The sequence below is a fragment of the Geotrypetes seraphini genome, chromosome 3, assembly GCF_902459505.1.
Source record: "Geotrypetes seraphini chromosome 3, aGeoSer1.1, whole genome shotgun sequence".
Classification (NCBI taxonomy): domain Eukaryota; kingdom Metazoa; phylum Chordata; class Amphibia; order Gymnophiona; family Dermophiidae; genus Geotrypetes; species Geotrypetes seraphini.
In genome coordinates, this window is record NC_047086.1 from 136,719,912 (window position 1) to 136,747,826 (window position 27,915).

Consider the following 27,915-nt stretch of genomic DNA (forward strand, 5'->3'; position numbering starts at 1 on the left):
TAGCACTTGGAATGTTTGCATTTGTTTGATACATCTTTGAAAATACCTCATGCTTTCTTTTTCCTTTTGGATTTTGTTAGAATGATAGATGAGAGCGGGAAAAGGAGGACGATTATGGTTGAGAAACGACAGCTGTTTATGGAGATGAGTAAGTATTTTGGAATTGAGTGCAGGGTTTATAGAGATGAGAAGCAGTTGCTTAAAGAATCTGGTGTCTCTCCTTTGCTCATTTGATATCACTGGTTACCTGTTCAATATTGATATAAATTTAATCATTTCTACGAATGAGCCCATACTTATTCAGATGTTTAAATAATCCCAGTGCACACAATCAAAGGTTTTTTGGGCATCTAGACTGATCATAAGTTCTGGGTGCTCACCATGGTGCTTTAACCCATGGCTGCCATGACCTTCTAACACTCCAGGGCCTGCCTGTTTTGAACAAAGTCTATCTGGTCTGTGGCTAAATTGCTGTCAGACATATTTACATAGTCTTGTTGCCGAGCTCTTTGCCACTTTCTGAGGACAAGCAACTACATCTACGTATTCACGGAGCCCCAGATATGGACGCTCAAAAAGCATGTCTTTAAATCTTGAAGTGAGCTTCCCACCATGCATGTGCAGGTGCCTTCTCACCAGCAGTCTTTTCTTATCTGTGGTGAGAGGATGATGTGTTATTTGCACCTCCTCTCAGCCTCATTTTCATAACTTTAATAGTTTTTGTTGTGTGGTACCTTCCCTGAGGGAAATTTTTCTCATATTTCACCTTCAGGTTACTTTTTCTTCCTTTCCTTTACAGTTTTAGTTTTTTTTTTTTTTCTCCACTTTTGTAAGTTTTTAATTTTTTTTTTGATGGCTCACAGGCTTTCCTTTTTTTCACTATTTTTGATTTAGCCACAGCTGTTTTCCTTCCATGTCATCAGAGGTACCTAGTGGCTTCAAATGTTGCACCCGGTGAAGTTGGGCTATCTCTGCTTCTAATACCCATTCCTTGTGCATTCAGTGTTTGGGACAAGAACATAATTATCTTAAACCATTGTCAAGGATATAAAAATCCAGAGAGGCTCAGAAACAGAACATTTTTGGAGCCAGGTCTGAATCATTGATGGCATTAATATTATATTGATGATATTATTGGTTTGATTCAGTATCTTTACTTCCATCTGCTGGTTAGGAAGGGATCCTCTTCATATAATTTGAGTATAGAATCTCTCTTCATTCAAATCTATCTGGGAAAAATGTATCTGGTCAGACCACTACATTGGCAAGTTCAATCTACACTGGCTAAAAAAGAATACACAACAAAAAAACAAAAACACCAACACGAACAAAATTACCAGCCGAGGCATCATCAACCAAACCGAATTTTGGACCCACTACGAGTTACAGCCCATAATCAATGAAACTCATGACTTCCCCACAAAATGGGAAACTTACAGCAAAGAACTCTTAGACCAAATAGCACCATATAAAACATACAAAAAGAAAAATAGACCACCAAATGAATGGTTTGACAGTGAACTCCTAACCACCAAACAGGAACTAAGAAAATTAGAGAGAATCTGGCAAAAAACAAACAACGAGTCAGACAAGTCAAACTGGAAACAAAAAATGATAATATACAAAAACATGATCAAAGAAAAACGCACTAAACATTATGCAAAAAAAATTGGTACTTCAAAAGTAAACAGCAAACTAGTAAAAACTATAACCGACACAACACAAATATTAAAAAAGGACACTGAGCCCACTCCATCGGCTCAAACCCTAGCCAACTACTTCCAAAATAAAATCACTGAATTAAATGTAACTCTACCCACATCCACAACAGATGCCCTTCAATTCCTGGAACCTCATGACCAAGACACCAGAGTAGATATGATATGGGACCACCTCGAACACCCAAACTGGCAGCAGTTCCTAAATCTATTTAACAAATACACCAAATCCAACTGCCTACTCGATGCATGTCCCCCTAAAATCATGTCAGTTGCCCCTCTAGAATTTAAAAAGGAACTCTTTGCATGGCTAACATCTGCTCTTGCAAACGGAACATTAAATAAAAAAATGGGACACATACTAATCACACCTATCCCCAAAGACCAGAAAGCGTCCTCGGCTCTTACATCCAATTACAGACCCATAGCAAGCATTCCCCTCTTCACAAAGATACAGGAAGGATTGGTCAACCTCCAACTAGTCAACTACCTGGACAAATTCAACCTCCTTAGCGAACACCAATCAGGATTCAGAAAAGGATACAACACAGAAACTGTCCTAGCCTCCTTACTGAATCACCTTTATGATCTCTTTAGCAAAGGCAAAAGCGCACTGATCCTACAATTAGACCTCAGCAGCGCATTTGACCTGGTAGATCACGAAATCATGCTATGGTGCCTTGAAGCAATGGGAATTACAGGAAAGGCAAAGAAATGGTTCCAAGAATTCCTGACAAAGAGATCCTACCAGGTAATCAGCAATGGAAACTTCTCCAAACCATGGAAAAACCTATCAGGCGTGCCTCAAGGTTCCCCCCTATCACCCACTCTTTTTAATATCTATATCGCCTCCCTAGGTCACCTACTACAAAAACTAAATTTAATACACTACATTTACGCGGACGACATATCCATCCTTATACCCTTAAACGACATCACAAAAGAAATTGTAGATAACCTCTCAACCACAATGACCGAAATCAATAAATGGACCACTAATTTCAAACTAAAACTAAACGCAGAAAAAACAAAAGTCTTCCTGGCTAGTCCTAATGACACTATTACGAGAACATCGCTAAAAATAAACAACCACGAATACCCAATTTCCAAAAACATAAAAATACTGGGTATCACTCTTGACACTCACCTAACTATGACCGACCACACAAATTCACTAGTGAAAAAATGCTTTTACACGCTATGGAAACTAAGAACCATAAAAAAATACTTCGACCCTACATCATTCAGGCTCCTGGTACAGGCACTGACCCTATCCCTCCTCGACTACTGCAATATCATCTACCTGGGCATCCCACAAAAGACAGTAAAAAAACTGAAATTAATACAAAACACCGCCGTCCGCCTAATTTTCGGTCTAAGAAAAAACGACCACATCAGCCCCTACTATAAAAAGCTGCATTGGCTTCCAATAGAAGCGAGAATTCTTTTCAAATTTGCTTGCACCTGTTTCAAGCAAGCCTGGGGACTAGCACCATCATACCTACAAACTCACTTCAGCCTACACAACCCCACTAGAACGACCAGAAATAAAAACATCTTTGCTTACCCAAAGATTACAGGCTGCAGATACAAATCCTTCTTGGACAGAACCTTTAAGTTCCAAGCGAACAGACAACAAATTTGGCTGAAAAACCACATAAACGAACCCAATACGACTTATAGTGCATTCCGCAAATCGATCAAAACCGCCCTATTCGCAAAATTCATTGACTAAAACAGCCCCCTCCCTCACTAGGACTCCCCTCCCCAACAAACGCCCTTCTCTTTCTCAAGAAGCCCCTCTTTTTCTGATCTCCTCTACCCTTAGGACTCCATCTGATGGATGTCCTAAATCTCTCAGATACTCTTTGCCCATAGATCTCCAATTTAACACGCAAGTTTCCCATCCAGACTATCGTACTACATTAAGACTCCTTGTACGGTATTATATTTAGACTTTTATATGCTATTGTATTTAGACTCACTGTATTCTATACTATTGAATTTAGACTGTATTATATGTTATTGTATTTAGACTCACTATATTGTATCGTAAGTCGATCTATGACACCGTATTGTATTAAGATTTTTGCTATTCGCTGAATGTCCAGCCTTCTTATAATGTAAACCGCCTAGAAGTCGCCTGACTATGGCGGTATAGAAAAATAAAGTTATTATTATTATTATTATTATATTATTAGTGCTGGCATCAGGATCACCAGATTGCATGGAACAGAGGTCTGTATTGAGCATCGGTAGTTGCTGTGCATCGAGTGGGCCTCCATTTGCTTTGATACTGGTGACTGAGCAGGGCTATTGGTACTGATCAGCAATGGACCCGACACTGAGGAGACATGGAGAATTGGCATTGAGAGACATTGATGCTGTGCACTGAGCGAAGGCCAAGAAGCACATGCACCAATCTGCCTTGATGCCTGGTGCAGGGCGGAACCTGAGAAGCATTGGTGTCGGGAAGACCTCTCATTATTCAAGAGATGCCTTTTTGCAGGTCTCCTGCTAGCAGAGATCTGGTGCTCGAGTTAACATCGACAACTGTGCCGGCTGTTTCAATCCCAATGCCCCAGCCTTTACCAATGGCAGACCTCAACAAATAGATTTGGGCCATGCTTCATGAGCATTTGGGGGGCTATTGAGGGTGCTTGCATGGGCAAGGGCCTTAGCCTATAGTGCAGTCTGACACCAGCCCATGTGGGTACCCCTTGACATTGTTGGAGGAAGTCTTGCTAGAACAAAGAGGGAGACTTGTCTCTCTGCGCCCATTGTTACAAAGACTGGGAGTCCATGTGTTTCCCTATCTGCACAAGAAGTCCCAGGTGCAGATGCTCAAACAGCATGTGTATGTATGTGAAAACTCAATTATTTGTGGATGCTTTCATGTAATACATGATCGGAGGACATTGAATTTAATATGGCTATCTTGTACAATAAGATTATGAGAGAGATTATGAGGGAGGATTTTGATTCTGATGTAGTAACTTTATAACATCATGTTAATAAAAATTGTTACAACCTGAGCTATATATATGTACTGTATGTTCTTATGTAAACCGCTTAGATTTAAGTGGTCTATAAATTTTTAAAATAAATAATAAATGACTTTAATCTTTGTGAGCATCCCACCACATGTGCGCAGATACCTTCCTGCCAGCCTCGCAAGCACAGGACCAGCAGAATTATATTTCCAGTGCAATAGGTGATGCATTTTAGACAGTAGGGTTATTTTCTTATAGCCTCATGCTGCTGCAGAAGGAATCCACTCTAAATTTTTCACTCTGTCTCTGTTGTACTACACTGGGCTCTCTAGCTCAACCTTCAGTTCTTTTCTTTTGCATGCATGCCTGCAGGAGTGTTTGTTCTGCTCTCCCCATTTTATTATTTTAATTCATAGAAAGATGATGGCAGATAAAGGCCAAATGGCCCATCCAGTCTGCAGTACTCGGCGAGACCCCCCCAGGAGAGAGACTTGGGAGTACTGGTCGACAAGTTGATGAAGCTGTCCGCGCAATGTGCGGTGGCGGTGAAAAGGTCTAACAGAATGCTAGGAATGATTAAGAAGGGAATCACGAACAGATCGGAAAAGGTTATCATGCCATTGTAACGGGCCATGGTACACCCCCACCTGGAATACTGCGTCCAGCACTGGTCGCTGTATTTAAAGAAGGACACGGTACTACTCGAAAGGGTCCAGAGAAGAGTGACTAAAATAGTTAAGGGGCTGGAGGAGTTGCCGTACAGTGAGAGATTAGAGAAACTGGGCCTCTTCTCCCTTGAAAAGAGAAGACTGAGAGGGGACATGATTGAAACATTCAAGATAATGAAGGGTATAGACTTAGTAGATAAAGACAGGTTTTTCACCCTCTCCAAGGTAGGAAGAATGAGAGGGCACTCTAAAGTTGAAAGGGGATAGATTCCTTAGAAACGTACGGACGTTCTTCTTCACCCAGATAGTGGTAACTGGAACGCTCTTCCGGAGGCTGTTATAGGGGAAAACACCCTCCAGGGATTCAAGACAAAGATAGACAAGTTCCTGCTGAACCAGAACGTACGCAAGTAAGGTTAGACTCAGTCAGGGCATTGGTTTTTGACCTACGGGCCGCCGTGGGAGTGGACAGCTGAGCATGATAGACCACTGGTCTGACCCAGCAGTGGCAATTCTTATGTTCTTATGCCCATCTTGCCACTATTTCTTCCTCTAAGAGATCCCACGTGCCTATCCCACGCTTTCTTGAATTCAGACAGTCTCTGTCTCCACCACCTCTTCTGGGTGACTGTTCCATCCATATACCACCCTTTTCTATAAAAAAGTGTTTCCTTAGATTATTCCTGAGCCTTATTACCTCTTAACTTCATCCTATGCCCTCTCATTCCAGAACTTCCTTTCAAATGAAAGAGACTCAACTCATGTGCATTTATGCCACATAGGTATTTAAACGTTTCTATTATATCTCCCCTTTCCTGCCTTTCCTCCAAAGTATGCATATTGAGATCATTCTTTAAGTCTGTCCCCAAACGCCTTATGACAAAGACCACACACCATTTTAGTAGCACTTCTCTGGACTGACTCCATCCTTTTTATATCTTTTTGAAGGTGCAGTCTCCAGAATTGTACACAATATTCTAGATGAGGTCTCACCAGAGTCTTATACAGGGGAATCAATACTTCCTATTTCCTATTAGCCATACCTCTTCCTATGCACTTTAGCATCCTTCTAGCTTTCGCCGTCAACTTTTTAACCTGTTTGGCCACCTTAAGATCGTCACATTTAGTAATTGGAGTGAATTTGAAGCTCTTCCTGCTTGAGAATTCACAGACTTTGTTCTGTAGCTGACAGGCCGCTCCCAATGGGTACCTGTTAGCCAGACTGCATAGTTTCTCTGGAGCTAATTTCTCTGGAGCTCAGGCTGTCCCTGAGGTGGTTTTACCTCCTGTTAATCAGAAGTCGAGTGTAGGCTGTTAGGCGCCCTTAGGAGGCTCAGCAGAGTCTTGTAGGGTGCTGGCTGTGACGTCACGCCTCCGCCCCTTGTGCATATCCGGTGGTCTGGAAGGGTGGGGGTGTAGTCAGACATAGAGCTTGACTGGCAGCCCGAAGATCAGCTTTCCAGAACCATTCCCAGCATTGTGGCAGTGAAATTTCTCATTCAGCTACTGCAAGAGAATTGAAAGCAGGTTGCAGCACAGCTTCTCTCAAGTCGCAGTGTGTTCACAAGCTCACAGCCTGTGAAAGACATTGAGGGAGGTTTGGAAAGTGGGGTTTTGAGGGTTTCCCCTCTCCTGAAAAATCCTAAAATAGCCATTTTTATAGTTTGGGAAGTGTGAAAAATCGCAATTTTGGCATGAATTTCATGATGGCGGCCATTTTGTATTTTTAGCTTTTTTTTTTTTTCCACTAAAGTTCCCTGCTTCTTCAAGCATGCCGGATCAGTGAGCTTTGATCACTTGTAGTGGATCCATCCTATTCAAGATTCTACTATGACAAGATTGTACTGCACACTCATCCAAAATACCTCCTGAAAGTTGTCTCCGAATTCCACCTCTGTCAGTCCACCTGACTTCTTTCCAAGGCCACATTCTCACCCTAGTGAAGTGGCTCTTCACATCTTGGACTGTAAACATTCTCTTGCTTACTATTTAGATCATACCAAGCCTCACAGAATGACTACTCAGCTCTTTGTGTCCTATGACCCTAACAGACTTAGGTCTCCTGTCATCAAGAGAATCCACTTGGTTTGTGGACTGTATTTCCTTTGCACATACTCAGATTGGGTTGATGTTTGAAGCCCATTATCCCAGGACAAGCAGGCAGGTATTCTCACTAGTGGGTGATGTCATCCGACAGAGCCCCGATACGGACGTCTCACAAGCATGTCTTGCTTGAAGAAACTCAGAAGTTTCGAGATGCCTGCACCGCGCATGCGCCAGTGCCTTCCCGCCCGATGGTCCGGGCGTGTCTCCTCAGTTCTTTTCTTTCCGCGGAGCTGAGAAGTTTTACTTCAATTCTGCGCTGTCTGAATTCCCATTTTTTTGCCTTCTAATTGTCGCGATTTTGGGTTTATTTTACTCTTTATCGTGTATTTTCTTTGTTTTTATCCTTTAAAAAAAAAAAAATAAATTTTTCTTCCGGCGAGCCGGCCGGGTCGGCCATGTGGCTCAGGCCCCGCGTCTTCGATCTTGCGGCGGAGCTTTTTCGGCCTATGTCCCGGCCAATCACCGGTTTTAAAAAGTGTAGCAAGTGCCAGCGCGCGATTTCGCTGACGGACCCGCATCGACGCTGCCTGCAGTGTCTTGGTCCAGAACATTTCCCGAAATCGTGCCGGCCTTGTTCCACTCTTACAGCGCGGGCGTTTAAGCGGCGCTGTCTATTGTGGGAGTCGATGTTCAAGATGGAGGCTGCTAAGGAACCTACAGCTTCGACTTCATCGGCCGCTTCGCCTGTCCATGCGAAGCCAGCTACTACTCCTGCTACTCCGGGCCTCCTGAAGCCGGCTTCGTTCACTCGGCTTCAGCCCCGAGTTCGGCGCCGGTGCCTGTCCCCGTCTCCTCGGCTCAGGTACTGCCTGATACCATTCCACCCGTGGTCATTAAGGTGCCAAAAGCTTCCAAGCAGAAGCACTCGACCACGAAGGAGCGCGAAGACCGTGCTGGAGGACCCCTTTTCGGTGCGGATCCCTCCATATCGGCTTCGCTTCGATCCCTCTTGGAAGCTCAGTTTGTCGAGCTCATGCAGACTATGGGACCCAGGCTAATTGCCTCCATCCAGGGTGACCTCCCGGTCCCGATTCCGGGGGGCGGACCGCCCCCTCGTCCTCCTCCTCGCCGGTCGATCTCGCTGCTTGGCGAGGAGGAGCGACGTAGGGCGGCCGGTCCCTCGAGGCGGGCTTCCTTCAGCGACATGCCTCTTTTGAAGCCCATCACGCCTCCACGCCACCAGGGCGGGAATCCTCCTGTAGGTAATCGAAGCCCTAGGCATAGCAAGTCTCAGGAAGAGTTCTTCCGCACCCCATACCAGGCCTGGGCTGCGTCGCGTGAAGCGTCGACCATTCAGCCTCTGCGATCTACTGCTTCGAGTCCCATTCACTCACTGGAAGCTTCGAGGGACCAGGCGAAGTATCGTCATTCTCGCTCTCCCTCCAGGCACCGGGAGGGGCATCGGTCCAGACATTCTTCACGGCACTCTTCGCGCCACTCTGAGGTTTCGCCGCAGAAGAAGCTGCCACGTCTGGGGTACTCTTCCTCTGATATGTCTCCCCCGGAGGAGCTGGAGTACGAGGAATCGTCTACCTCCTTTTCTCCCTGTCGATCCCAAGTCTCTCTGGATCCTGAAGCCTCGACTTCGTCCAGTCCTTCTCGGAGACCTGTACTGGTGGACCAGTTGTTTTTTTCTTCTTTTCTCCAACAGATGGCTGATGACTTGGATGTTACTTTGGACCCTGGGTCTCGATATTCTAAGGAGTATCTCGACACTATGCATTTGCTTCACCCTCCTGCCGAGTCTCTTCGCCTGCCTCTCCATAAATTGCTTGATCAGACATTTATGAGATGTTTTGAGACACCTTATTCTATTCCTGCAGTCCCGGGCAAATTGGATGCCTGATACTGCACAGTCCATCACAAGGGGTTCGAGGGCTCTCAACTCTCCCACCAATCCCTGCTGGTCGAATCATCCCTCAAGCGGTCCCATCCCTTCCAGGTGTATGCCTCGGTGCCACCGGGTCGCGAGGGCAGGACGATGGATAAGTTTGGGAGAAGAATTTACCAGAACTCGATGATGGCTTCCCGAGTTCTTAATTATAATTTCTACTTTGCATCTTATTTGGAGTTCTTCTTGCCTGTACTTCGAAAATTTACTCCCTACATCGATTCTCAGGCTCGATTTGAATTCGAGGAAGTGGTAGCCTCGCTTTCCCAGCTTCGTCTCCAGCTTATGCAATCCTCGTACGATGCCTTTGAGCTCTCGGCACGTGCTGCTGCCTGTTCCGTGGCCATGCGTCGATTGGCATGGCTTCAAACCATTGACATGGACCCGAACCTCCAAGACAGGCTTGCCAATGTGCCTTGTGTGGGAGCGGATCTGTTTGGCGAGTCCATTGAGACGGTGACGAAGAAGCTTTCTGACTATGAAAAGTCTTTTCAATCTATCCTTCGGCCTAAGCCCAAGCCTCAACAGTCTCGGCCTTCGAGACCGCCCTTGATCTATCAGTGGCGTTATACTCCAAGGCAGGCTCCGGCTGCGAGACAACCAGCGAAGAGGCAGTCTCCTCAGAAGGCTCAACAGAAGCCTCAGCCGCCGGCGGCGCCCAAGGCCACTCAGCCTTTTTGACTCCATCCCAGGGAGCATAACCGACCTCGTTCTGCATCCCCCTGTTTTTCCCATCGGGGGTCGCATCCACCATTTTTATCATCGATGGGAGGCTATTACCACCGACCTCTGGGTCCTTTCCATCGTAAGAGAAGGATACTCTCTTCAATTCCATCGGGTCCCTCCGGACCACCCTCCAAGAGAGTATCCTTCCAACTTGACACAGACCGCCCTCCTTCTTCAGGAAGCTCAAGCTTTGCTCCGGCTTCGGGCCATCGAGCCGGTCCCGGTGGACCAGCATAACCGGGGTTTTTACTCCCAGTACTTCCTCGTCCCGAAGAAGACGGGCGACCTGCGACCCATTCTGGACCTTCGGGTCCTCAACAAATTTTTGGTCAAGGAGAGGTTTCGCATGCTGGCCCTTGCTTCTCTCTACCCCCTCCTCGAGCAGAACGACTGGTTATGCTCTCTGGATCTCAAGGAGGCCTACACTCACATTCCCATTCATCCGGCCTCCCGCAGGTTCCTCAGATTTCGGGTGGGACATCTGCATCTGCAGTATCGAGTGCTTCCATTTGGCCTGTCCTCATCTCCCAGAGTCTTCACGAAGTGTCTGGTGGTGGTGGCTGCTGCGCTCCGGAACAGGGGTCTTCAGTTATTTCCCTACCTCGACGACTGGCTCATCAAGGCCCCCTCAGCTCCAGAGGTCATTTCGGCGACCCTGGCCACGATTTGCTTCCTGCAGAGTTTGGGCTTCGAGATCAACTTCCCCAAATCTCACCTGCAGCCTACCCAGTCTCTTCCCTTCATCAGGGCGGTCCTGGACACCATTCAATTCCGAGCATTCCTTCCTCCTCAGCGCATGGATGCTCTTCTTCATCTCTGCCAGTCTGTGTTTTCTCGCCAGTCCATCTCAGCGAGACACATGATGGTCCTCCTGGGCCACATGGCCTCTACAGTTCATGTGACGCCTTTTGCCAGACTCCATCTCAGAATTCCTCAGTGGACCCTGGCTTCTCAATGGACTCAGGTGTCGGACCCGTTGACTCGACACATCATAGTCACTCCTGCTCTTCGGCAGTCTCTACTTTGGTGGATGACCTTTTCGAATCTATCCAGAGGTTTGCTGTTTCACACTCCTCCCCACCAGAAGGTTCTCACAACCGATTCCTTGACCTATGCCTGGGGGGCTCATCTGGATGGGCTTCGCACTCAGGGATTCTGGACCAGTGCGGACCGACTCCATCAGATCAATCTTCTGGAGCTCAGAGCCATCTTCTATGCTCTTCAAGCTTTTCAACATCTGCTTCACGACATGGTGGTCCTCATTCGCACAGACAACCAGGTCGCCATGTATTATGTGAACAAGCAAGGGGGCACGGGATCGTCCTCCCTCTGCCAGGAAGCTCTCAGAGTCTGGGATTGGGCGGTTCACCACAACGCCTTCCTCAAAGCTGTCTATATTCAGGGGAAGGACAATGTCTTGGCAGACAACTTGAGTCGTCTCCTTCAGCCTCACGAATGGACTCTCCATTCCAACCCCCTTCATCAGATCTTTGCACAATGGGGGACGCCTCAGATAGACCTCTTTGCAGCTCCCCACAACTTCAAACTGCCTCTGTTTTGCTCCAGGATCTACACTCCTCATCGCCTCGAGGCAGATGCCTTTCTGCTGGATTGGGGGAATCGCTTTCTGTATGCGTTTCCTCCATTTCCTCTCATTCAGAAGACTCTGGTCAAGTTGAGATTCGACCATGCTACCATGATTCTGATAGCTCCTCGGTGGCCCAGACAACCTTGGTTCTCCCTTCTGCTTCAACTCAGCAGCAGGGAGCCGGTGCTTCTTCCAGTGTTTCCTTCACTACTTACTCAACATCAGGGTTCACTGCTTCATCCCAACCTGCAGTCTCTCCACCTGACAGCTTGGTTCCTTTCAACGTAACTCCTCACTAGTTTTCACAGGCGGTGAGGGATGTCTTGGAGGCTTCCAGGAAGCCTGCTACTCGTCAATGCTACTCCCAGAAGTGGACTAGATTTTCTTCCTGGTGTGTTTCCAATTCCAAGGAGCCTCAGCGAGCCTCCCTATCCTCTGTATTGGACTATCTTCTACACCTATCTCAGTCTGGTCTCAAGTCTACATCTATACGAGTCCACCTGAGTGGTATTGCGGCTTTCCATCAGCCTCTACAAGGGAAACCTCTCTCTACTCATCCTGTGGTTTCCAGATTTATGAAAGGACTTTTCCATGTCAATCCTCCTCTCAAACCTCCTCCAGTGGTTTGGGATCTCAATGCTGTCCTTTCTCAGCTTATGAAGCCTCCTTTTGAGCCTCTCAACAAGGCTCCACTTAAGTATCTCATCTGGAAAGTGGTTTTTCTGGTGGCCCTCACATCTGCTCGCAGGGTCAGTGAGCTCCAGGCCTTGGTGGCGGATCCACCTTTCACAGTATTCCATCATGACAAGGTGGTCCTCCACACTCATCCGAAATTCCTGCCTAAGGTGGTCTCTGAATTTCATCTCAACCAATCCATTGTACTTCCGGTGTTCTTTCCAAAGCCTCATTCTCATCCTGGAGAATCAGCTCTTCATACTCTGGACTGTAAATGTGCTTTGGCTTTCTACCTGGATCGCACCAAACCACACAGGACTGCTCCTCAACTTTTCGTCTCCTTTGATCCAAACAAGTTGGGACGACCTGTATCGAAGCGCACCATCTCCAACTGGATGGCGGCTTGCATCTCTTTCTGCTATGCCCAGGCTGGATTACCCCTTCCCTGTAAGGTCACAGCCCATAAGGTCAGAGCAATGGCAGCCTCTTTAGCCTTCCTCAGATTGACACCGATTGAGGAGATTTGTAAGGCTGCCACTTGGTCCTCGGTTCATACATTCACCTCTCATTATTGTCTGGATACTTTCTCCAGACGGGATGGACAGTTTGTCCAAACAGTATTACAAAATTTATTCTCCTAAGTTGCCAACTCTCCCACCATCCCATTGAGGTTAGCTTGGAGGTCACCCACTAGTGAGAATACCTGCCTGCTTGTCCTGGGATAAAGCAATGTTACTTACCGTAACAGTTGTTATCCAGGGACAGCAGGCAGCTATTCTCACGTCCCACCCACCTCCCCTGGGTTGGCTTCTCTGCTAGCTACCTGAACTGAGGAGACACGCCCGGACCATCGGGCGGGAAGGCACTGGCGCATGCGCGGTGCGGGCATCTCGAAACTTCTGAGTTTCTTCAAGCAAGACATGCTTGTGAGACATCCGTATCGGGGCTCTGTCGGATGACATCACCCACTAGTGAGAATAGCTGCCTGCTGTCCCTGGATAACAACTGTTACGGTAAGTAACATTGCTTTACTGCTCATAAAGTTCAAGCTATGGCAACTTCAGTAGCCCATCTCCACTCTAAATCCATTGAGGCAATTTGTAAAACAGCTTCTTGGTCCTCAATCCATAACTTCACTTCCCAGCACAGTTTGGAGCACCATTCCAGATGGGACAGTCAGTTTGGACAATTAGTTTTGCAAAATTTGTTCTCTTTCTAAATGCCAACTCTCTCTCCAGCCTCTTCATTTTGCTAGGGTCAAGGTTGTTAACTGTAAATCTCGGCAGCTTAGGAGTCCTATACGTGAAAATGTATAATTGTTTGTCTTCGTAGAAGCAAAGTTACTCACCTGTAGCAAGTGTTCTTCTAGAACAGCAGATATTATATTCTCACAACCCGCCCACCTCTCCTAGTTGGATTCTTAGCTTTCTTACTTAACTGCAGGTCCTGCGAGCAGTGGTATGGGTGGTCCTGAAAATTTAAAGTGACAGTACATTTTTTGACTGTCCTTACCGGGTTCCGTAGATGATGTCACCCATATATGAGAATATATTCCTGCTGCCCTCAGAACACCTTCTACAGGTGAGTAACTTTGCCATCTGTGCTGTGTAGGGGATCCATTATATAAAATCAGTGTAAAACTCCTCACTCTCTGCATTCCATGAGGCATCAAGAAAACTATCTAGCTTCTGAGCAGGTAGAAATGGATTAGAATTGCTATATTAGGACGGACCATCAGGCACAGTACCCTATTAATGCTTTGGAAGAACAATATAGATCATTTTGTCCTGTGTACAGTTAAAAGAGCCAATTTAGAAAAAGATCTTTTTGATGAAAAATTAAAACACAAATGTTATGTCATCTTTTAATGTTTTTAAAGGAGCTCAGAATTTTGACGTCATAAGACTTTCTACCTATCGGACAGCTTGCAAACTGAGATTTGTGCAAAAAAGATGTAACCGTAAGTTTTTTTTCCTTTCCTGCATGATTACAAAATTTGTGTTTTGCTGAAATTAAATTGCATGCTACATTGAATTATCTATATGATACATAAAATTTGTAAATGGCCTGGAAAATGATAAATATAACAAATTTTCCTGAAGGATGTGAATGATAGCAGAAAAACTAAGGCCCTCTTTTACAAAGGCGTGCTAAGTGTTTTAGCATGGATTTAGCACACGCTAAATTAATGCATGCGCTAACCACTAACGCGTCCATAGAATAACATGCACGTGTTAATGTTTAGCGTGTGTTTAGCATGCGCTAAAAAGCTTAGCTCACCTTTGTAAAAGAGGGGGTAAATTTGCCTATCTAGTCTGCTCAGTGGAGATCATGAGTAGATAAGTGTACAGCAGCTAGAGGCCAACTGAATCTCAGTTCAATTCGTATTTGGCCAATGCATTTTTGACTAACACTGAAAATCAGGTCCCCTTCCACAAGGCCTACCTTAGGCAGTCCTGATGGGCTAATGGCTTCTTCAGGGGCAGGAACAAACCCCACTCATTCCTGCCATGTTTGCTGCTCCAATGGAAATGGCTGCTGAGACTGCAGTGAGAGGTTCTGGCAGCCATTTTGTATTTGGTACCAGCATGGGCAGGTTCCAGTAGCAGAATGACTGCTGGCCCCTCCTTTGGCAGTCTCGGCAGCCATTTTCATTGCAGCAGTGCACTGAGCAGGAACAGTAGGATTCATTCCTGCCCCCGAAGAGACTACTGGACCACTAGGGTTTTCTAAAGTAAGCCCAGGGAGGGCCTATTGGTATCTGGAGGGGGCTGGGGGATAATTTGAAGGAAGGGGGTGGGCTTTTTTTGTTGGTGGGAACATTTCATTTATGGTTTCTACTAAAACTGAACGGCCAATTTTGGTCACAGATTCGGTTTTGTTAGAAACCAAAAATTCTGGTTTGGTTGGGCTCTTAACAGCAGCTGAATGAAACTCAACATAAAATTAAAATTGATTATTTTAAATGTAGACTCTAGGGTGGTCCCCAAAAAATCAAGTTCATGGGGCATGACCCCCACAAGTCTGTTTTTGTTCTATGTCTGGCCACTGTTAATTGTGCCAAATTGTAAGCCTTTTGGTGAAGATATAGTGGTCACTCAATCATTTTAAATTTAATACCTAAAATGCAAGTACGGAATTTATATTAATTTTCCATCTAAACCTGGATTGTGAGTAAATTCACATGGAAAGAAGTTAAAATACATACTGTGTTACTTACAGCTGGAATTAGACTTGTTAGCCTAATGATTTATTATGCATTGTTCATAACAGGATGACTGGTAACTAATTTCATTATTTCACAGTAAATACAAACAGAAAGGAATACTGGATGAAACTGAAAAAAGTCAAGAGAGAGATATGTCTGGCGTAAGCAGAAGAGCAAATGGCTATAAATATAAAAAAGGGAGCCAAAAATTTTTTCAGGTATATTAGTGAAAGGATAAAGACAAAAAATGGAATTACGAGACTGAAAGTAGGTATGAACCGCTCGCTATGTGAAGAGTGATGAGGACAAAACAAAAGTGCTAAAAAAAACCCCTTCAGTTTGGTATTCACAGAAGAAAAGCATGGAGAAGGACCGCGGTTGGTTAACAAAGCTACACCTGAGAATGAAGTGGATACCGCACTGTTCATGGAAGAAAGTGTTTATGAACAACTTGAAAAACTGAAGGTGGACAAAACTGGACGGGATTTATCCCAGGATATTGAGGGAGCTCCGAGAGGTTCTGGCGGGTCCTCTTAAAGAGTTATTCAATAAATCTTTAGTGAAGGGAGTGGTTCCGCAGGACTGGAGAAGAGCGGATGTGGTCCCTCTCCATAAAAGTGGTTGCAGAGATGAAGCGGGAAATTACAGGCCGGTAAGCCTCACATCAGTTATTGGAAAAATAATGGAAATGTTGCTGAAGGAAAGGATAGTGAAATTCTTAGAATCTAATGGATTACAAGATCTGAGGCAATGTGGGTTTACTAAAAATAAATCATGCCAAACAAATCCGATTGAATTCTTTGATGGGTGACCAGAGAACTAGATCAAGGACGTGCGCTAGATGTAATTTACTTAGATTTCAGCAAAGCCTTTGACACAGTTCCTCATAGGATGCTCTTAAACAAACTCCATGGGCTGAAGTTAGGGCCTGAAGTGGTGATCTGGATTAGAAGCTGATAGACTGACAGATGCCAGAGGGTGGTGGTTAATAGAATTTGCTCGGAGGAGGGAAAGGTGAGTACTGGAGTGCCTCAGGGATTGGTGCTGGGACTGATTCTGTTCAATATGTTTATGAGCGACATTGCTGAAGGGTTAGAAGGTAAGGTTAGCCTTTTTGTGAATGATACCAAGATTTGTAACGGAGTAGCCACCCCGGTTTGAGTGGAAAATGATAAAGGACCTTCAAAAGTTGGAAGAATGGTCTAATGTCTTGCCACTAAAATTCAATGCAAAGAAGTGCAGAGTGATGCATTTAAGGTGTAGAAATCTGAGGGAACCGTATGTCCTGGGAGGTGAGAAGCTGATAAGCACTGACAGAGAGAGGGACCTTGCAGTGATTGTGTCTGAAGATCTAAAGGCATTTAAACAGTGTGATAAGACGGTGGCTGTAGCCAGAAGGATGCTAGGATGTATAGAAAGAAGAATAACCAGCAGAAGAAGGGAGGTGTTGATGCCCCTATATGGGTCATTGGGTTCAGTTTTGGAGGCCTTATCTGGTGAAGGATATAAAAAGACTTGAATTGGTCCAGAGGAAGGCGATGAAAATGTTAAGAGGTTTGAACCAAAAGAAGTATGAGAAGAGACTGGAAGACCTAAATATGTATAAGTTGGAGGAGAAGAGAGACAGAGGAGATATGGTACAGATATTTAAATACAGTGGTGCCTCGCATAACGGACGCCTCGCACAGCGAACGCTGCGCACAACGAACTTTATGTCTTGATCCGTACAACGAACTTCGTTTCACACAACGAAGTCGCCCGAGCTGCATCCTTCCGCGCAGGCACTGCGCTTAACTGCCCTCTCTCCGCCTGGTTCCCTCTTGCCCCCCCCCGACTCCCCGACACGATCGGGGCAAAAAGGAGCCCAAGCCCTCTTGCCCCGCCGATTCCCCAACTCCCCACACAATATCGGGCCAGGAGGGAGCCCAAGTCCTCCTGGCCACGGCGACCCCCTAACCCCACCCTGCACTACATTACGGGCAGGAGGGATCCCAGGCCCTCCTGCCCTCGACGCAAACCCCCCCTCCCCCCAACGACCGCCCCCCCCAAGAACCTCCGACCGCCCCCCCAGCCGACCCGCGACCCCCCTGGCCGACCCCCACGACACCCCCAACCCCCTTCCCCGTACCTTTCTGTAGTTGGCCGGACAGACGGGAGCCAAACCCGCCTGTCCGGCAGGCAGCCAACGACGGAATGAGGCCGGATTGGCCCATCCGTCCCAAAGCTCCGCCTACTGGTGGGGCCTAAGGCGCCTGGGCCAATCAGAATAGGCCCGGGAGCCTTAGGTCCCTCCTGGGGGCGGGGCCTGAGGCACATGGGCCCAACCCGACCATGTGCCTCAGGCCCTGCCCCCAGGAGGGACCTAAGGCTCCCGGGCCTATTCTGATTGGCCCAGGTGCCTTAGGCCCCACCAGTAGGCGGAGCTTTGGGACGGATGGGCCAATCCGGCCTCATTCCGTCGATGGCTGCCTGCCGGACAGGCGGGTTTGGCTCCCGTCTGTCCGGCCAACTACAGAAAGGTACGGGGAAGGGGGTTGGGGGTGTCGTGGGGGTCGGCCAGGGGGGTCGCGGGTCGGCTGGGGGGGCGGTCGGAGGTTCTTGGGGGGGGACGGTCGTTGGGGGGAGGGGGGGTTTGCGTCGAGGGCAGGAGGGCCTGGGATCCCTCCTGCCCGTAATGTAGTGCAGGGTGGGGTTAGGGGGTCGCCGTGGCCAGGAGGACTTGGGCTCCCTCCTGGCCCGATATTGTCGGGGAGTTGGGGAATCGGCGGGGCAAGAGGGCTTGGGCTCCCTTTTGCCCCGATCGTGTCGGGGAGTCGGGGGGGCAAGAGGGCTTGAGCTCCCTTTTGCCCCGATCGTGTCGGGGAGTCGGGGGGGCAAGAGGGCTTGAGCTCCCTCTTGCCCCGATCGTGTCGGGGAGTCGGGGGGGCAAGAGGGCTTGAGCTCCCTCTTGCCCCGATCGTGTCGGGGGTGCCAGGGACCACACGGAGTCACCCACCGTACCACCCGATTCGGGTAAGCGCAGGTATCGGTGGGTGGCTTATTTGCGGGGGGGTGCCTTATTTTACATTTTTTTCTAAAAAGGGGGGGCTGTCTTATTTGATGGCCCTGCCTTATCATCGGGGAAACACGGTAGAAAAAAAAAAAAAAATGAACAGTTAAGTCCCAGTTTTTGCCGCTGAGACTCTGCCCTCTCACTGTAAAATTAGACTCTACTTAGTCTGTCTTTAAATTTAAAAAATGTGTGTTGTTTTAAAAAACAATTATGTTTTTAGATGTATCTAAATAAAAATAATAACCAAAAATTTATCTTTTTTTATGTCATCTTAGCATATTTTATGCTACAGAACGAATTATTTTTTTTAACATGTATTGTTATGGGAAAACGCGTTTCACACAACGAACGTTTCACATAACAAACTTGCTCCTGGAACGGATTAAGTTCGTTGTGTGAGGCACCACTGTACTTGAAAGGTATTAATGTAGAACCAAATCTATTCCAGAGAAGAGAAAATGGTAAAACTAGAAGGCATAATTTGAGGTTGCAGGGAGGAAGACTCAGGAGCAATGTTAAGAAATTGTTTTTCACGGAGAGGATGGTAGTTGCCAGGAATGCCCTCCCAAGGGAAGTGGTGGAGAGGAAAACGATGATGGAATTCAAAAAAGTGTGGGATAAACATAGATGATCTTTATTTAGAAAATGCTTCATGCAGGGTGGATTTCAGAGTTGACCACATAGCTTCCACATTGTCTGTTTTTGCTTGGTTGTGCAGCTCCCGATGGACAAAAGCTCCCATGCTGTCGAAGTCTGTGCCTCTAAAGTTGAGGACCCTCGTCGCTGTGTTTGACCTAGAGAACCCTTTCTTGATGTTCAGCCATACCATGTTAGGGTCACTGGAGGCCAGTGTATCGTCCACCGAGACTTCCGAGACGCTGTCTCCGTTGGTGAGTACCAGGTCCAGTAATGCCTGGTCTCTAGTGGGCTCCAATACCAGTTGTTTGAGTTGAGCACCCTTTATAGAGGATAATATTCTTCTGCTGCCACATGTAGTCGCAGAGAGTGTGTTCCAATCTGCATTGGGCATGTTGAAGTCCCCTAACAGTACTGTGTCCCCACGCAAAGTGATGTTCTCTATGTCATAGATTAATTCCATATCTTTGTCTTCCTGTTGTCTTGGAGGTCTATATACCACACCAAGGTACAGGCATTTATCATTCCCTCTGGACAGGTTTACCCAGAGGGATTCCCCGGTGTATCTAACATCCGTGATTCTGGTAGTTTTGATGTTTTCCTTAATGTATAGTGCTACCCCTCCTCCTAACTTGCCCTCTCTGTCACAACGAAGTAGGTTGTAGCCTGGTATAATCATATCCCACCCGTGCGAGTCCGTGAACCAGGTCTCGGATATTGCCACCACGTCCAGGTCTGCGTTCATTATTTCAGTCTCCAGTTCTAGAATTTTATTGCCCAAGCTGTGTGCATTAATATACATAGCCCTCCATACCTGTGAAGAGAGTACCTTCCGAGCTGGTGTGACTCCTAAATTTTGTATAGCATGGGTACTTACCTTGGACTAAGAAGTGTGGTTGTGACTCACCTCCTCAGGGTAGTTTCTTATTGCTCTGGAATGTGAGTGTGTGCCCTCCCCCAACTTATCTAGTTTAAAGCCCTACGAAGTAGGCGGGCTAGTCGATGTCTGAATACGTTCTTACCTCTCCTTGTCAGGTGGAGTCCGTCTGGTCCCTGTAGTCCCTGGAACGTCTCTCCATGGTCTAGGAATCCAAAGTTCATCTCTGTGCACCATTTGCAAAGCCACTCGTTAGTCCTTTGGATGCGCTCTTCCCTGGCTCTGCCTTTGTCTCTTACTGGGAGGATCGATGAGAAGACCACCTGTGCTCCTATCTGCTTCAGCTTCTTACCCAGGGCTCCGAAGTCTTTGGGTATGTTCTCCGAGGTGCTCCTGGCAGTGTCGTTTGTACCTACATGGATGAGAAGCATAGGGAAATGATCCTTGGGCTTTAGAAGATTATCTAGACAGGTGGTGACATCCCGGATCCTTGCTCCGGGGAGATAGCAGACCTCCCTTGACTGCAAATCTGGTCTGCAAATTGGCCCCTCGGTGCCCCGTAGCATGGAGTCCCCGATGACCACCACTCTGCGCTCCTTCTGGGGGGCCGATCAGCTGGCCCCGGAATTGAAGCTGAGTGCTGGGTATTTTCCTGAGCCCCTTCCGCCACCTCCTTGGCGATTCTATCTTGTAAGATCTGAAATCTGTTTCTCAGGGTGAGTTGTGGGGTTGATGTAGAGCTTCCCTGCTTGGGAGAAAAAGAAGAAGAAGAAAGTGAGAAAAGGGGGGGGGGTTTCTGCGCTTTCCCGTGGAGGAGGTTACCAGCTGCCAAGGGCCGGCATCTCCAAGCATTTCCTGAACCCCAATCATGGAATTTAAAGCTGGAGGTTTGGGCATCTCGAGGATGGACTTGTCATGGGTCAGCTCTGTGATATGGGACAGCTCCTGGATGGCATCATCAATGAAGGCCTCATCTTCCCTGATGCTCCTCAATCGCTTCACCTCCTCCCTGAGGCTCCACAGTTCCTGCAAGATGTCCCTGGCCAACTGACCCATCTCCTCTATCTGCTTAGAGACTGTAGTGTACCGTAGGGGGATGGCCTCGGTCTGCACAGAGACCTCTGCCCTCCGTCCAGTGTCACCTTCCTCCTGTACACAGTCCTTGGGCATCCCCTGGGTCCCTCCAGACGCAGGAGTGTTGAACTTGATAGTGGTCTTGGTGCTGCGTGTCCTCCCTGCCATTTCCAAATTTGAGAGATCTGTGTTTAAAAGAAAAATGTTAGAGAGAATAGAATGTTTGAGAGAATAGAGTGTTTGAGAGATTCAGGAGAAGACTATCCGCCTGATAGAGAGTGTGTAAGAAAAGTGTATGAAGAGAGTGCCTGTATGAGAGTAAGAAGAAGAGGAAGTGTGCCTGTTTGAGTATGAGAGAGTTTCCTGTTTGAGAGTTTAGATTTGCCCTGTTTAAAGGCCTTTCTCAAGGCCCTTCGCAAAGGCGCTCTCGCTAAGACGCCTTTGCCACGCGCCGAATGGCTGCGCGCCGTTGGCCCGCCTCCTTTTATGGAGGGGCCTGGGCGCCTACTGCTGATGTGTGGGGGTGGGCGGACTTACTCTTGCCGCTGCCCCGATGTAGAAACCAGCTTTGCTGCTCGCCTCGCGCTCTGCCTGCTCTCCCACGCGCCTCGCTGAGATTCCCTGTGCCTCTCTCAGCCCTCGCCTTGCTCCTGCAGCAGAGGTAAAACCGTCAGCTCACCTCCTTTTATGGAGGGGCCCGGGCGCCTACTGCTGATGTGTGGGGATGGGCGGAGTTACTCTCGCCGCTGCCCCGATGTAGAAACCAGCTTTGCTGCTCGCCTCGCACTCTGCCTGCTCTCCCACGCGCCTCGCTGAGATTCCCTGTGTCTCTCTCAGCCCTCGCCTTGCTCCTGCCTTTTATACCGCCATAATCAAAAGTTCTAGGCGATTTACACTAAAAAGAGCTGGACAATCAGCAAAATACAATAATACAGTAAAAAATACAAATATTTGTAAAATAGAATTTCAATAATAAAACTCTCATTAAGTAATAAACTTATCAAAGTGGTCTTAATTAATTTCTGAAAACAGCAATAAGATAACATAGCTTGCTGAATACATTTACCTAACCAAGATTGTTGCCTACCAGCTTGAAATGCTAGGGTCCTATCTAAGAATGTCTTATACCTACACCCATTAATTTTTGGATAAGCAAATAAGTAGAGGTTTCTAGTTTCTCTTGATGGTCTATGCAACACAAAATGAGGAAAAAGGTAAGCTGGAGACAATCCTGATATCAGCTTAAAGCAGATACAGGAAAATTTAAATAATACCTAACTTGAAAATGATCCGCGCCTCAATAAGCAGCCGGTACAGCTCTGGGTAGAAATGATCAAACCTTTCTAAGCCAAAATTAAGTCCGACAGCCGTGTTTTGAATGATTTTCAGATTGGAAAATAAACAATGTTGCAATAGTCCAAATGGCTTAGTACTAAAGACTGTACCAACAGTTTGAACGCCGAGAAATCAAAATAAACTCTAAGTGTGCGCAATCTCCAAAGAATATGGAAGCATTTGCGGACTACAATAGCAACTTGATTGCGCATTGTTAGATTTTGGTCAAGGGTAACACTCAAAATCTTAACAGTAGAGTGAATCGGATATTGTACGGTTTTTAGAGTAAAAGAAGTCCCTAATTATTCGGACTAGAAGTGGCAAGAAAAATTTTTGTTTTTTCAGAATTGAACTTTAATCTAAATTTTGACATCCATTCCTCAATTGAATCAAAAACTTCCTCAATAATATGTGCAATATTAGAAACTAAGGAAGGACAAGAAATTATGATGGTAATGTCATCCGCTTAGCTGAACAATTTTATGCCTGAATTACTTAGTTTGGAGCACAAAGAAGAAAGGTAGACATTGAACAATAGCGGGGAAAGTGGTGAACCCGCAATTATTCTGCCACTCATGAGAACAAACATTATCCATTCTAACTTTATAAGTACGAGAAGATAAAACACCCTGAAACCAAGCAAAGGCCTTTTTTCATATCCCAAGTGAATCAAAGGAGCTCATAATTAAAAAAAAAAAAAAAAAAAACGTCCACAAAAGTGGCATAAATCGGTACTTGGATGATCAAAAAGACATCTTAGGCCATTCCCATGTCTTTGAACGCCTAGAGCTAAAAGAGGTGTTTTTGGAGGAGGGGAAAGGGCGGGAGGTAGGTCGACCTAGACTTAGTCGTACAGCAAATATAACCAAAAGTTCCGACTGAGCAACCTAACTTATACGTTTTGACTTAGACCAAGTCAAAACAGGTATAAGTTCTGAATAGGGGAAGATGAGCTGATTGTGGCTGCCATGATCTACTCAGCAGCCCTGGCAACCTGCCTGCTGCGATCGTGATCGCGGTCCCCCCGAACTGCCGCAAATACCGGCAGGAGAGATGCCCAATCTCTCTTACCAAAGATGGCACCCCTGAACCGCCGATCCACCTCCCCGCGGATACGAGCAAGAGAGATCCCAGGCCCTCCTGCCCACGGCGCACCCCCGCCACCCCCAACCCCTCAAATATGGGCAGGAAGGATCCCAGGCCCTCCTGCCCATGGCGCACCCCCCACCACCCTCGAATACGAGCAGGAGGGATCCCTCATTCAGGGCTTACATTCAGTCAGTATTTATCAGTGTTGCTTTGGAGCAAGTTGGATAGGTCTTTTTGTGCTGAGCAAAAAGGCAAAGGAGGAGCTGCTTCAGCTCCTTATTCTTTGTGAGACTTGAATTATAGTGCTGCATTAAGGCAATTGCTCTTTCAGAGTAGTCATTGACTACTATCATTGATGATACTGACTGCTTCAAATACTGATAGTTTGGATCATCTCTCCAGTTTGTAAGCCCTGGAAGAAGTGACGTCAGAGAGGGTGTGCCAGCAGCCGTGGGTATGTATGAGAAAGGTCCTGCAGCCGGTCTGTTTCAGTTTTCCGCTACTGCTTCAGGAAAGCAGCAGTACTGGGGATGCTAAGGAGCAGATGCTGGTGGTTATGGGGGGTGGGTGAGAGAGAAGGGACAAATTCTGGTGAATGTGGTGTGGGGAGAGAGAGGGGGCAGATGCTGGTGGATGTGGGGTGAGTGGGAGAGTGGGATGTGGGGTGAGTGGCATATACTAGTGGAAATGGTGTGGGGTAGATGCTGGTGGGAAAGGGGGTAGGGGAAGAGAGGGAATGACAGATTCTGTTTAGAAGTGGGAAGACAGATTTTAGATAAAACAGGGGAGAGAGTGCAGATGGAGGAGGGGGGAGGGTACAGAGAGGAGGGAGATGATGGGAATGGGAAATGAAAGAGGAGATGCTGAATAGAAGGTGAGCGGAAGAGAAGGGGCAGATGTACGGAAGGGGTGAGATTCAAAGAGGAAGGAAATATTGATGGAAGGGTAGATAGGGGATATGCTGGATGGAAAAAGGGAGGGGTAAATAAGCTGTATAGTAGGAGGGAGACAGAAGCCTTAGATAGAAGAGGGGAGAGATGGAAGAGGGAAGTGAAAGGAAATGGGAAAGAGGGGCCAGACTATTGATGGGGGAAGAGACAGAGGAAGGAGATACTGGTGGAAGGGGAGAGACTGTGGAGATGCTGGATGGAAAGGGGAAGAGAGGAGGTAAATGCTGTATAGAAGGGGGCAGACGCTGGATGGAAGAAGGGAGAGATAGCAGATATTTTTTTGGGGGGGAGAGACTGAAGGAGGGAGATGATGATGGAAGGGGAAATAAAGGTCAGATATAGGGGCAAATATTATATAGAAGAGGTGGAGAAAAAGGCCAGAGTTAGTGAAAGACTGGGAATAAGGGGAAGTAAAATAGGAAAGCCTGGGGTTAGGGAAAGACAGTAGCCGTAAAAAAAGAGGGAACTTGAAGACTAGAATAGTAAGAATGAGTTAAATCTGGACATAGAGGTAGAAAAATAAATTGAAGAAATCTGAAAGGAAAAGGAGGAGGGAAAATTCCTGGCAAGAGACTTAAGACAGAGGAAAGCAGAAACCAGAGAAGTAAACGGCCAGAAAACAAAGGCAGAAAAAGGAATTTTATTTTTAATTCAGTATAAAGTAGTGTGGTACCTGTGTTTATAAAGGTTAATAAATAGAAAATAGAATTAAGATGATATCTTTTCATTGGACTAATTTTAATACATTTTAATATATTTTTGATCAACTGTCAAGAGACCAAAACCTACTTTCTTAGCACAAGACAGCTTACTGTCTTGACCTGGAGAAAGAGGTGTTGGCCTCTGAGAGCTAACTGAAAAATGTTTTAATTCCTTTCAAAAAATATCTTATTTTTCATTTTTAAAAATTTATATTTTAATTTGTAATGTATATTGTAAAATTTATATTGTAATTCTTAATTTGTAATGACAGGGTGTATAATACCATCAGGGTAATGTAACAGAAAAGGTTTGCTCATATGAACTTGGTCCTTAAAGGGAACATTGGCACTGCACTCTTCAGGCCACGGGCAGTATGAGTGAAATAAAACATGCTGCCTTCTGCGTCCTCAAAAGCTGTAGCAGAGAGATAGCCTCTGGGGCCGCCGAAGGCCTTAGAAACAGTTAAGAGCACAAGACGTGCAACCAGAGACTGGGAAAAGATGATTAGAAAAATAAAATCACCAGACATCAAAGGTAGAAAATATGATTTTATTTTCAATTTAGTGATTGAAATGTGTTAGTTTTGAGTCTATATTTTGCACTGTTCAGAAAGAAATGCATTTGTTTCTTTTTCTCTGGTGTTGTACTGTATCCAGAGTCTGGCATCTTAGGGTTTTGTTTGTGTATATTAAGCCTTTTAGTTTGCAGTTCTGTATTTGCATAGGATTTATCTGCGTTCTGCATGTGTGACCAAGGCCAGGTGTCTGGTAAGAATGAATGTCAAGAAGTGTTATTTGTGTCATGGCCCCAAGTAGGAAGATATCTGTCGGCTCTCTGGCCCTTTTGGACCCAAAATGGCCCTTGCTTAAAAATTAGCGAAGACCATTGGCTCGGTCTGTTATCCAAAAATGGCCAGACCAGCCAAAATTTCTGGCAAGTACCAAAGATATCTGGTGAATGTCGTTGATGCAACCTTAACAATAGAGAATGACATGGTGGTTGTTAACCGTGGCTAGCCGCGAGTAGCCGCAGGTAACCCGCCGAAACGGGGAAAGAAAAAATAGTGGTCACTGCGGGGACTGGGACAAGGCCATTCACCGCCCCGTGGTCTTGTGTCATCTCCGCAGTGAGGCAATCAAGGATCACGCAATCAAGGTCCAGCAGCCCCCACCCGCCCGATCACAGCGTTCCGCCATCTCCCTCCCTCCACCTCACCTTAGATGCAGAGTTTGCCAGCTTTCTTTTTTGCCCAGCTGCACACTTTCAAAAAGCCGCGCACGTGCGGCTGCTCGAGTTGTTCAATCTTCTCCTCTGCTGCAACTTCCTGTTTCCGGTTGCGTCAGAGGAGAAGATTGAACAACTGAGCAGCCGCACGTGCACGGCTTTTTGAATGCGTGCGGCTGGGCGAAAAAGAAAGCCAGCAAACTCGGCATCTAAGATGAGGTGGAGGGAGGGAGATAGCGGAATGCTGCGATCAGGCGGAAGGGGGCGTTCCCCGCTCACACTAGGAAGGAGGGAGTGAAAGGGAAAGAGATTCTGGGCCAAGGGGATGAAGAGGGAGAGAAAGAAACCCACAGCAGGAAAGAAAGGGGAGGACAGGCAGGTGAGCCAGATGCTGGAAGGAGGGGGGGAAGAAAGAGGGTAAAAAGCTAGATGGGGTTGAAGAGAAGAAACAAATTGGTGTGGAAGAGGAAAAGAGGGAAATCTGGACACAGGAAGGTAACAGAAACAGAGGGGAAATTATGTGCATGGGGGCATAGGGACAGAGACATAAAGGGGACATATATGCCATGGGGATGGTATATGGAAACAGGGGGGGCAATGCCAGATACATAGGGGAGATATTAGAAATGGGGAAAATAGGAACACAGAAACGAGATTGTTTGGGGACCGAGCTCACAGGCTCCAGCGGCTTGCACAAATTACATTGAAACGTGCCACAAAATTAAGAGGGAAGGAGGTAGATAGACAGGCCGTGTGAGAGGAGCTGAAGGATGGTAGAAAGGAACAGATGGTGAAGGAGGGAGGAAAGGGTGGTGGTGGTGGAAAGGAATAGAACAGAAATTGAAGGAGGGTGGAGAGGAACAAACAAAGGAGTGGAGAGAAGAAGATGGGTGCCAGACCAATTTGGGGGGGGGGGGGGTGAAGGGAGAGGCACAGTAACAGAGCAAATGGAAGACGCAGAGAGAAGACACACAGTGGATGGAAGGAATTGAATGAGAAGATGAGGAAAGCAGAAACCAGACAACAAAGGTAGAAAAAAAATTATATTAATTTTCTTTTTCTTTTGCTTTAATATAAAGTAGTATATTAATTGTGTTGATAAAAATTTCTAAACAAAGCCCTGCCAGCTGAACATCTCTTTCTCTAGTTCAGCAGCCAGAACTTTGATTTATAAGGAAGGAATAAGCTAAATATTGCAGTACTGAGGCTTATATGGATGCTGCGGGGACAGTGACGGAGCGATGAATGGGTTGGCAGTGACGTTGATGGGGCGGTGAAGGGGATGGTGGGCTGTGGGCGGGGCAGTGACGGGGACAGATTATTTTCCCCATGTCATTCTCTACTTAGCAATAGCCTTGTTCAGATATTTTTGGAGTTCTGAAAGCAAAAGCAAGTGTTTCATG

The 27,915-nt window shown here is 46.5% G+C and overlaps 1 protein-coding gene across 11 annotated transcripts in view; it reads left to right on the plus strand.

Annotated features, from left to right (window-relative positions):
- The window catches only part of DTNB (dystrobrevin beta), a 420,990-nt gene that overhangs the window by 22,917 nt on the left and 370,158 nt on the right, over positions 1-27,915 (plus strand). For all 11 annotated transcript variants that reach the window (XR_004538818.1, XR_004538816.1, XR_004538817.1 and 8 more), the window contains 2 exons: positions 81-148; positions 14,245-14,325. Coding sequence is in view for 8 of the 11 variants with exons in the window: in XM_033938256.1 (XP_033794147.1) it covers positions 82-148; positions 14,245-14,325 (148 nt within the window). In the remaining 3 variants the exon portion in view is untranslated. The remainder of the gene's footprint in view (positions 1-80; positions 149-14,244; positions 14,326-27,915) is intronic.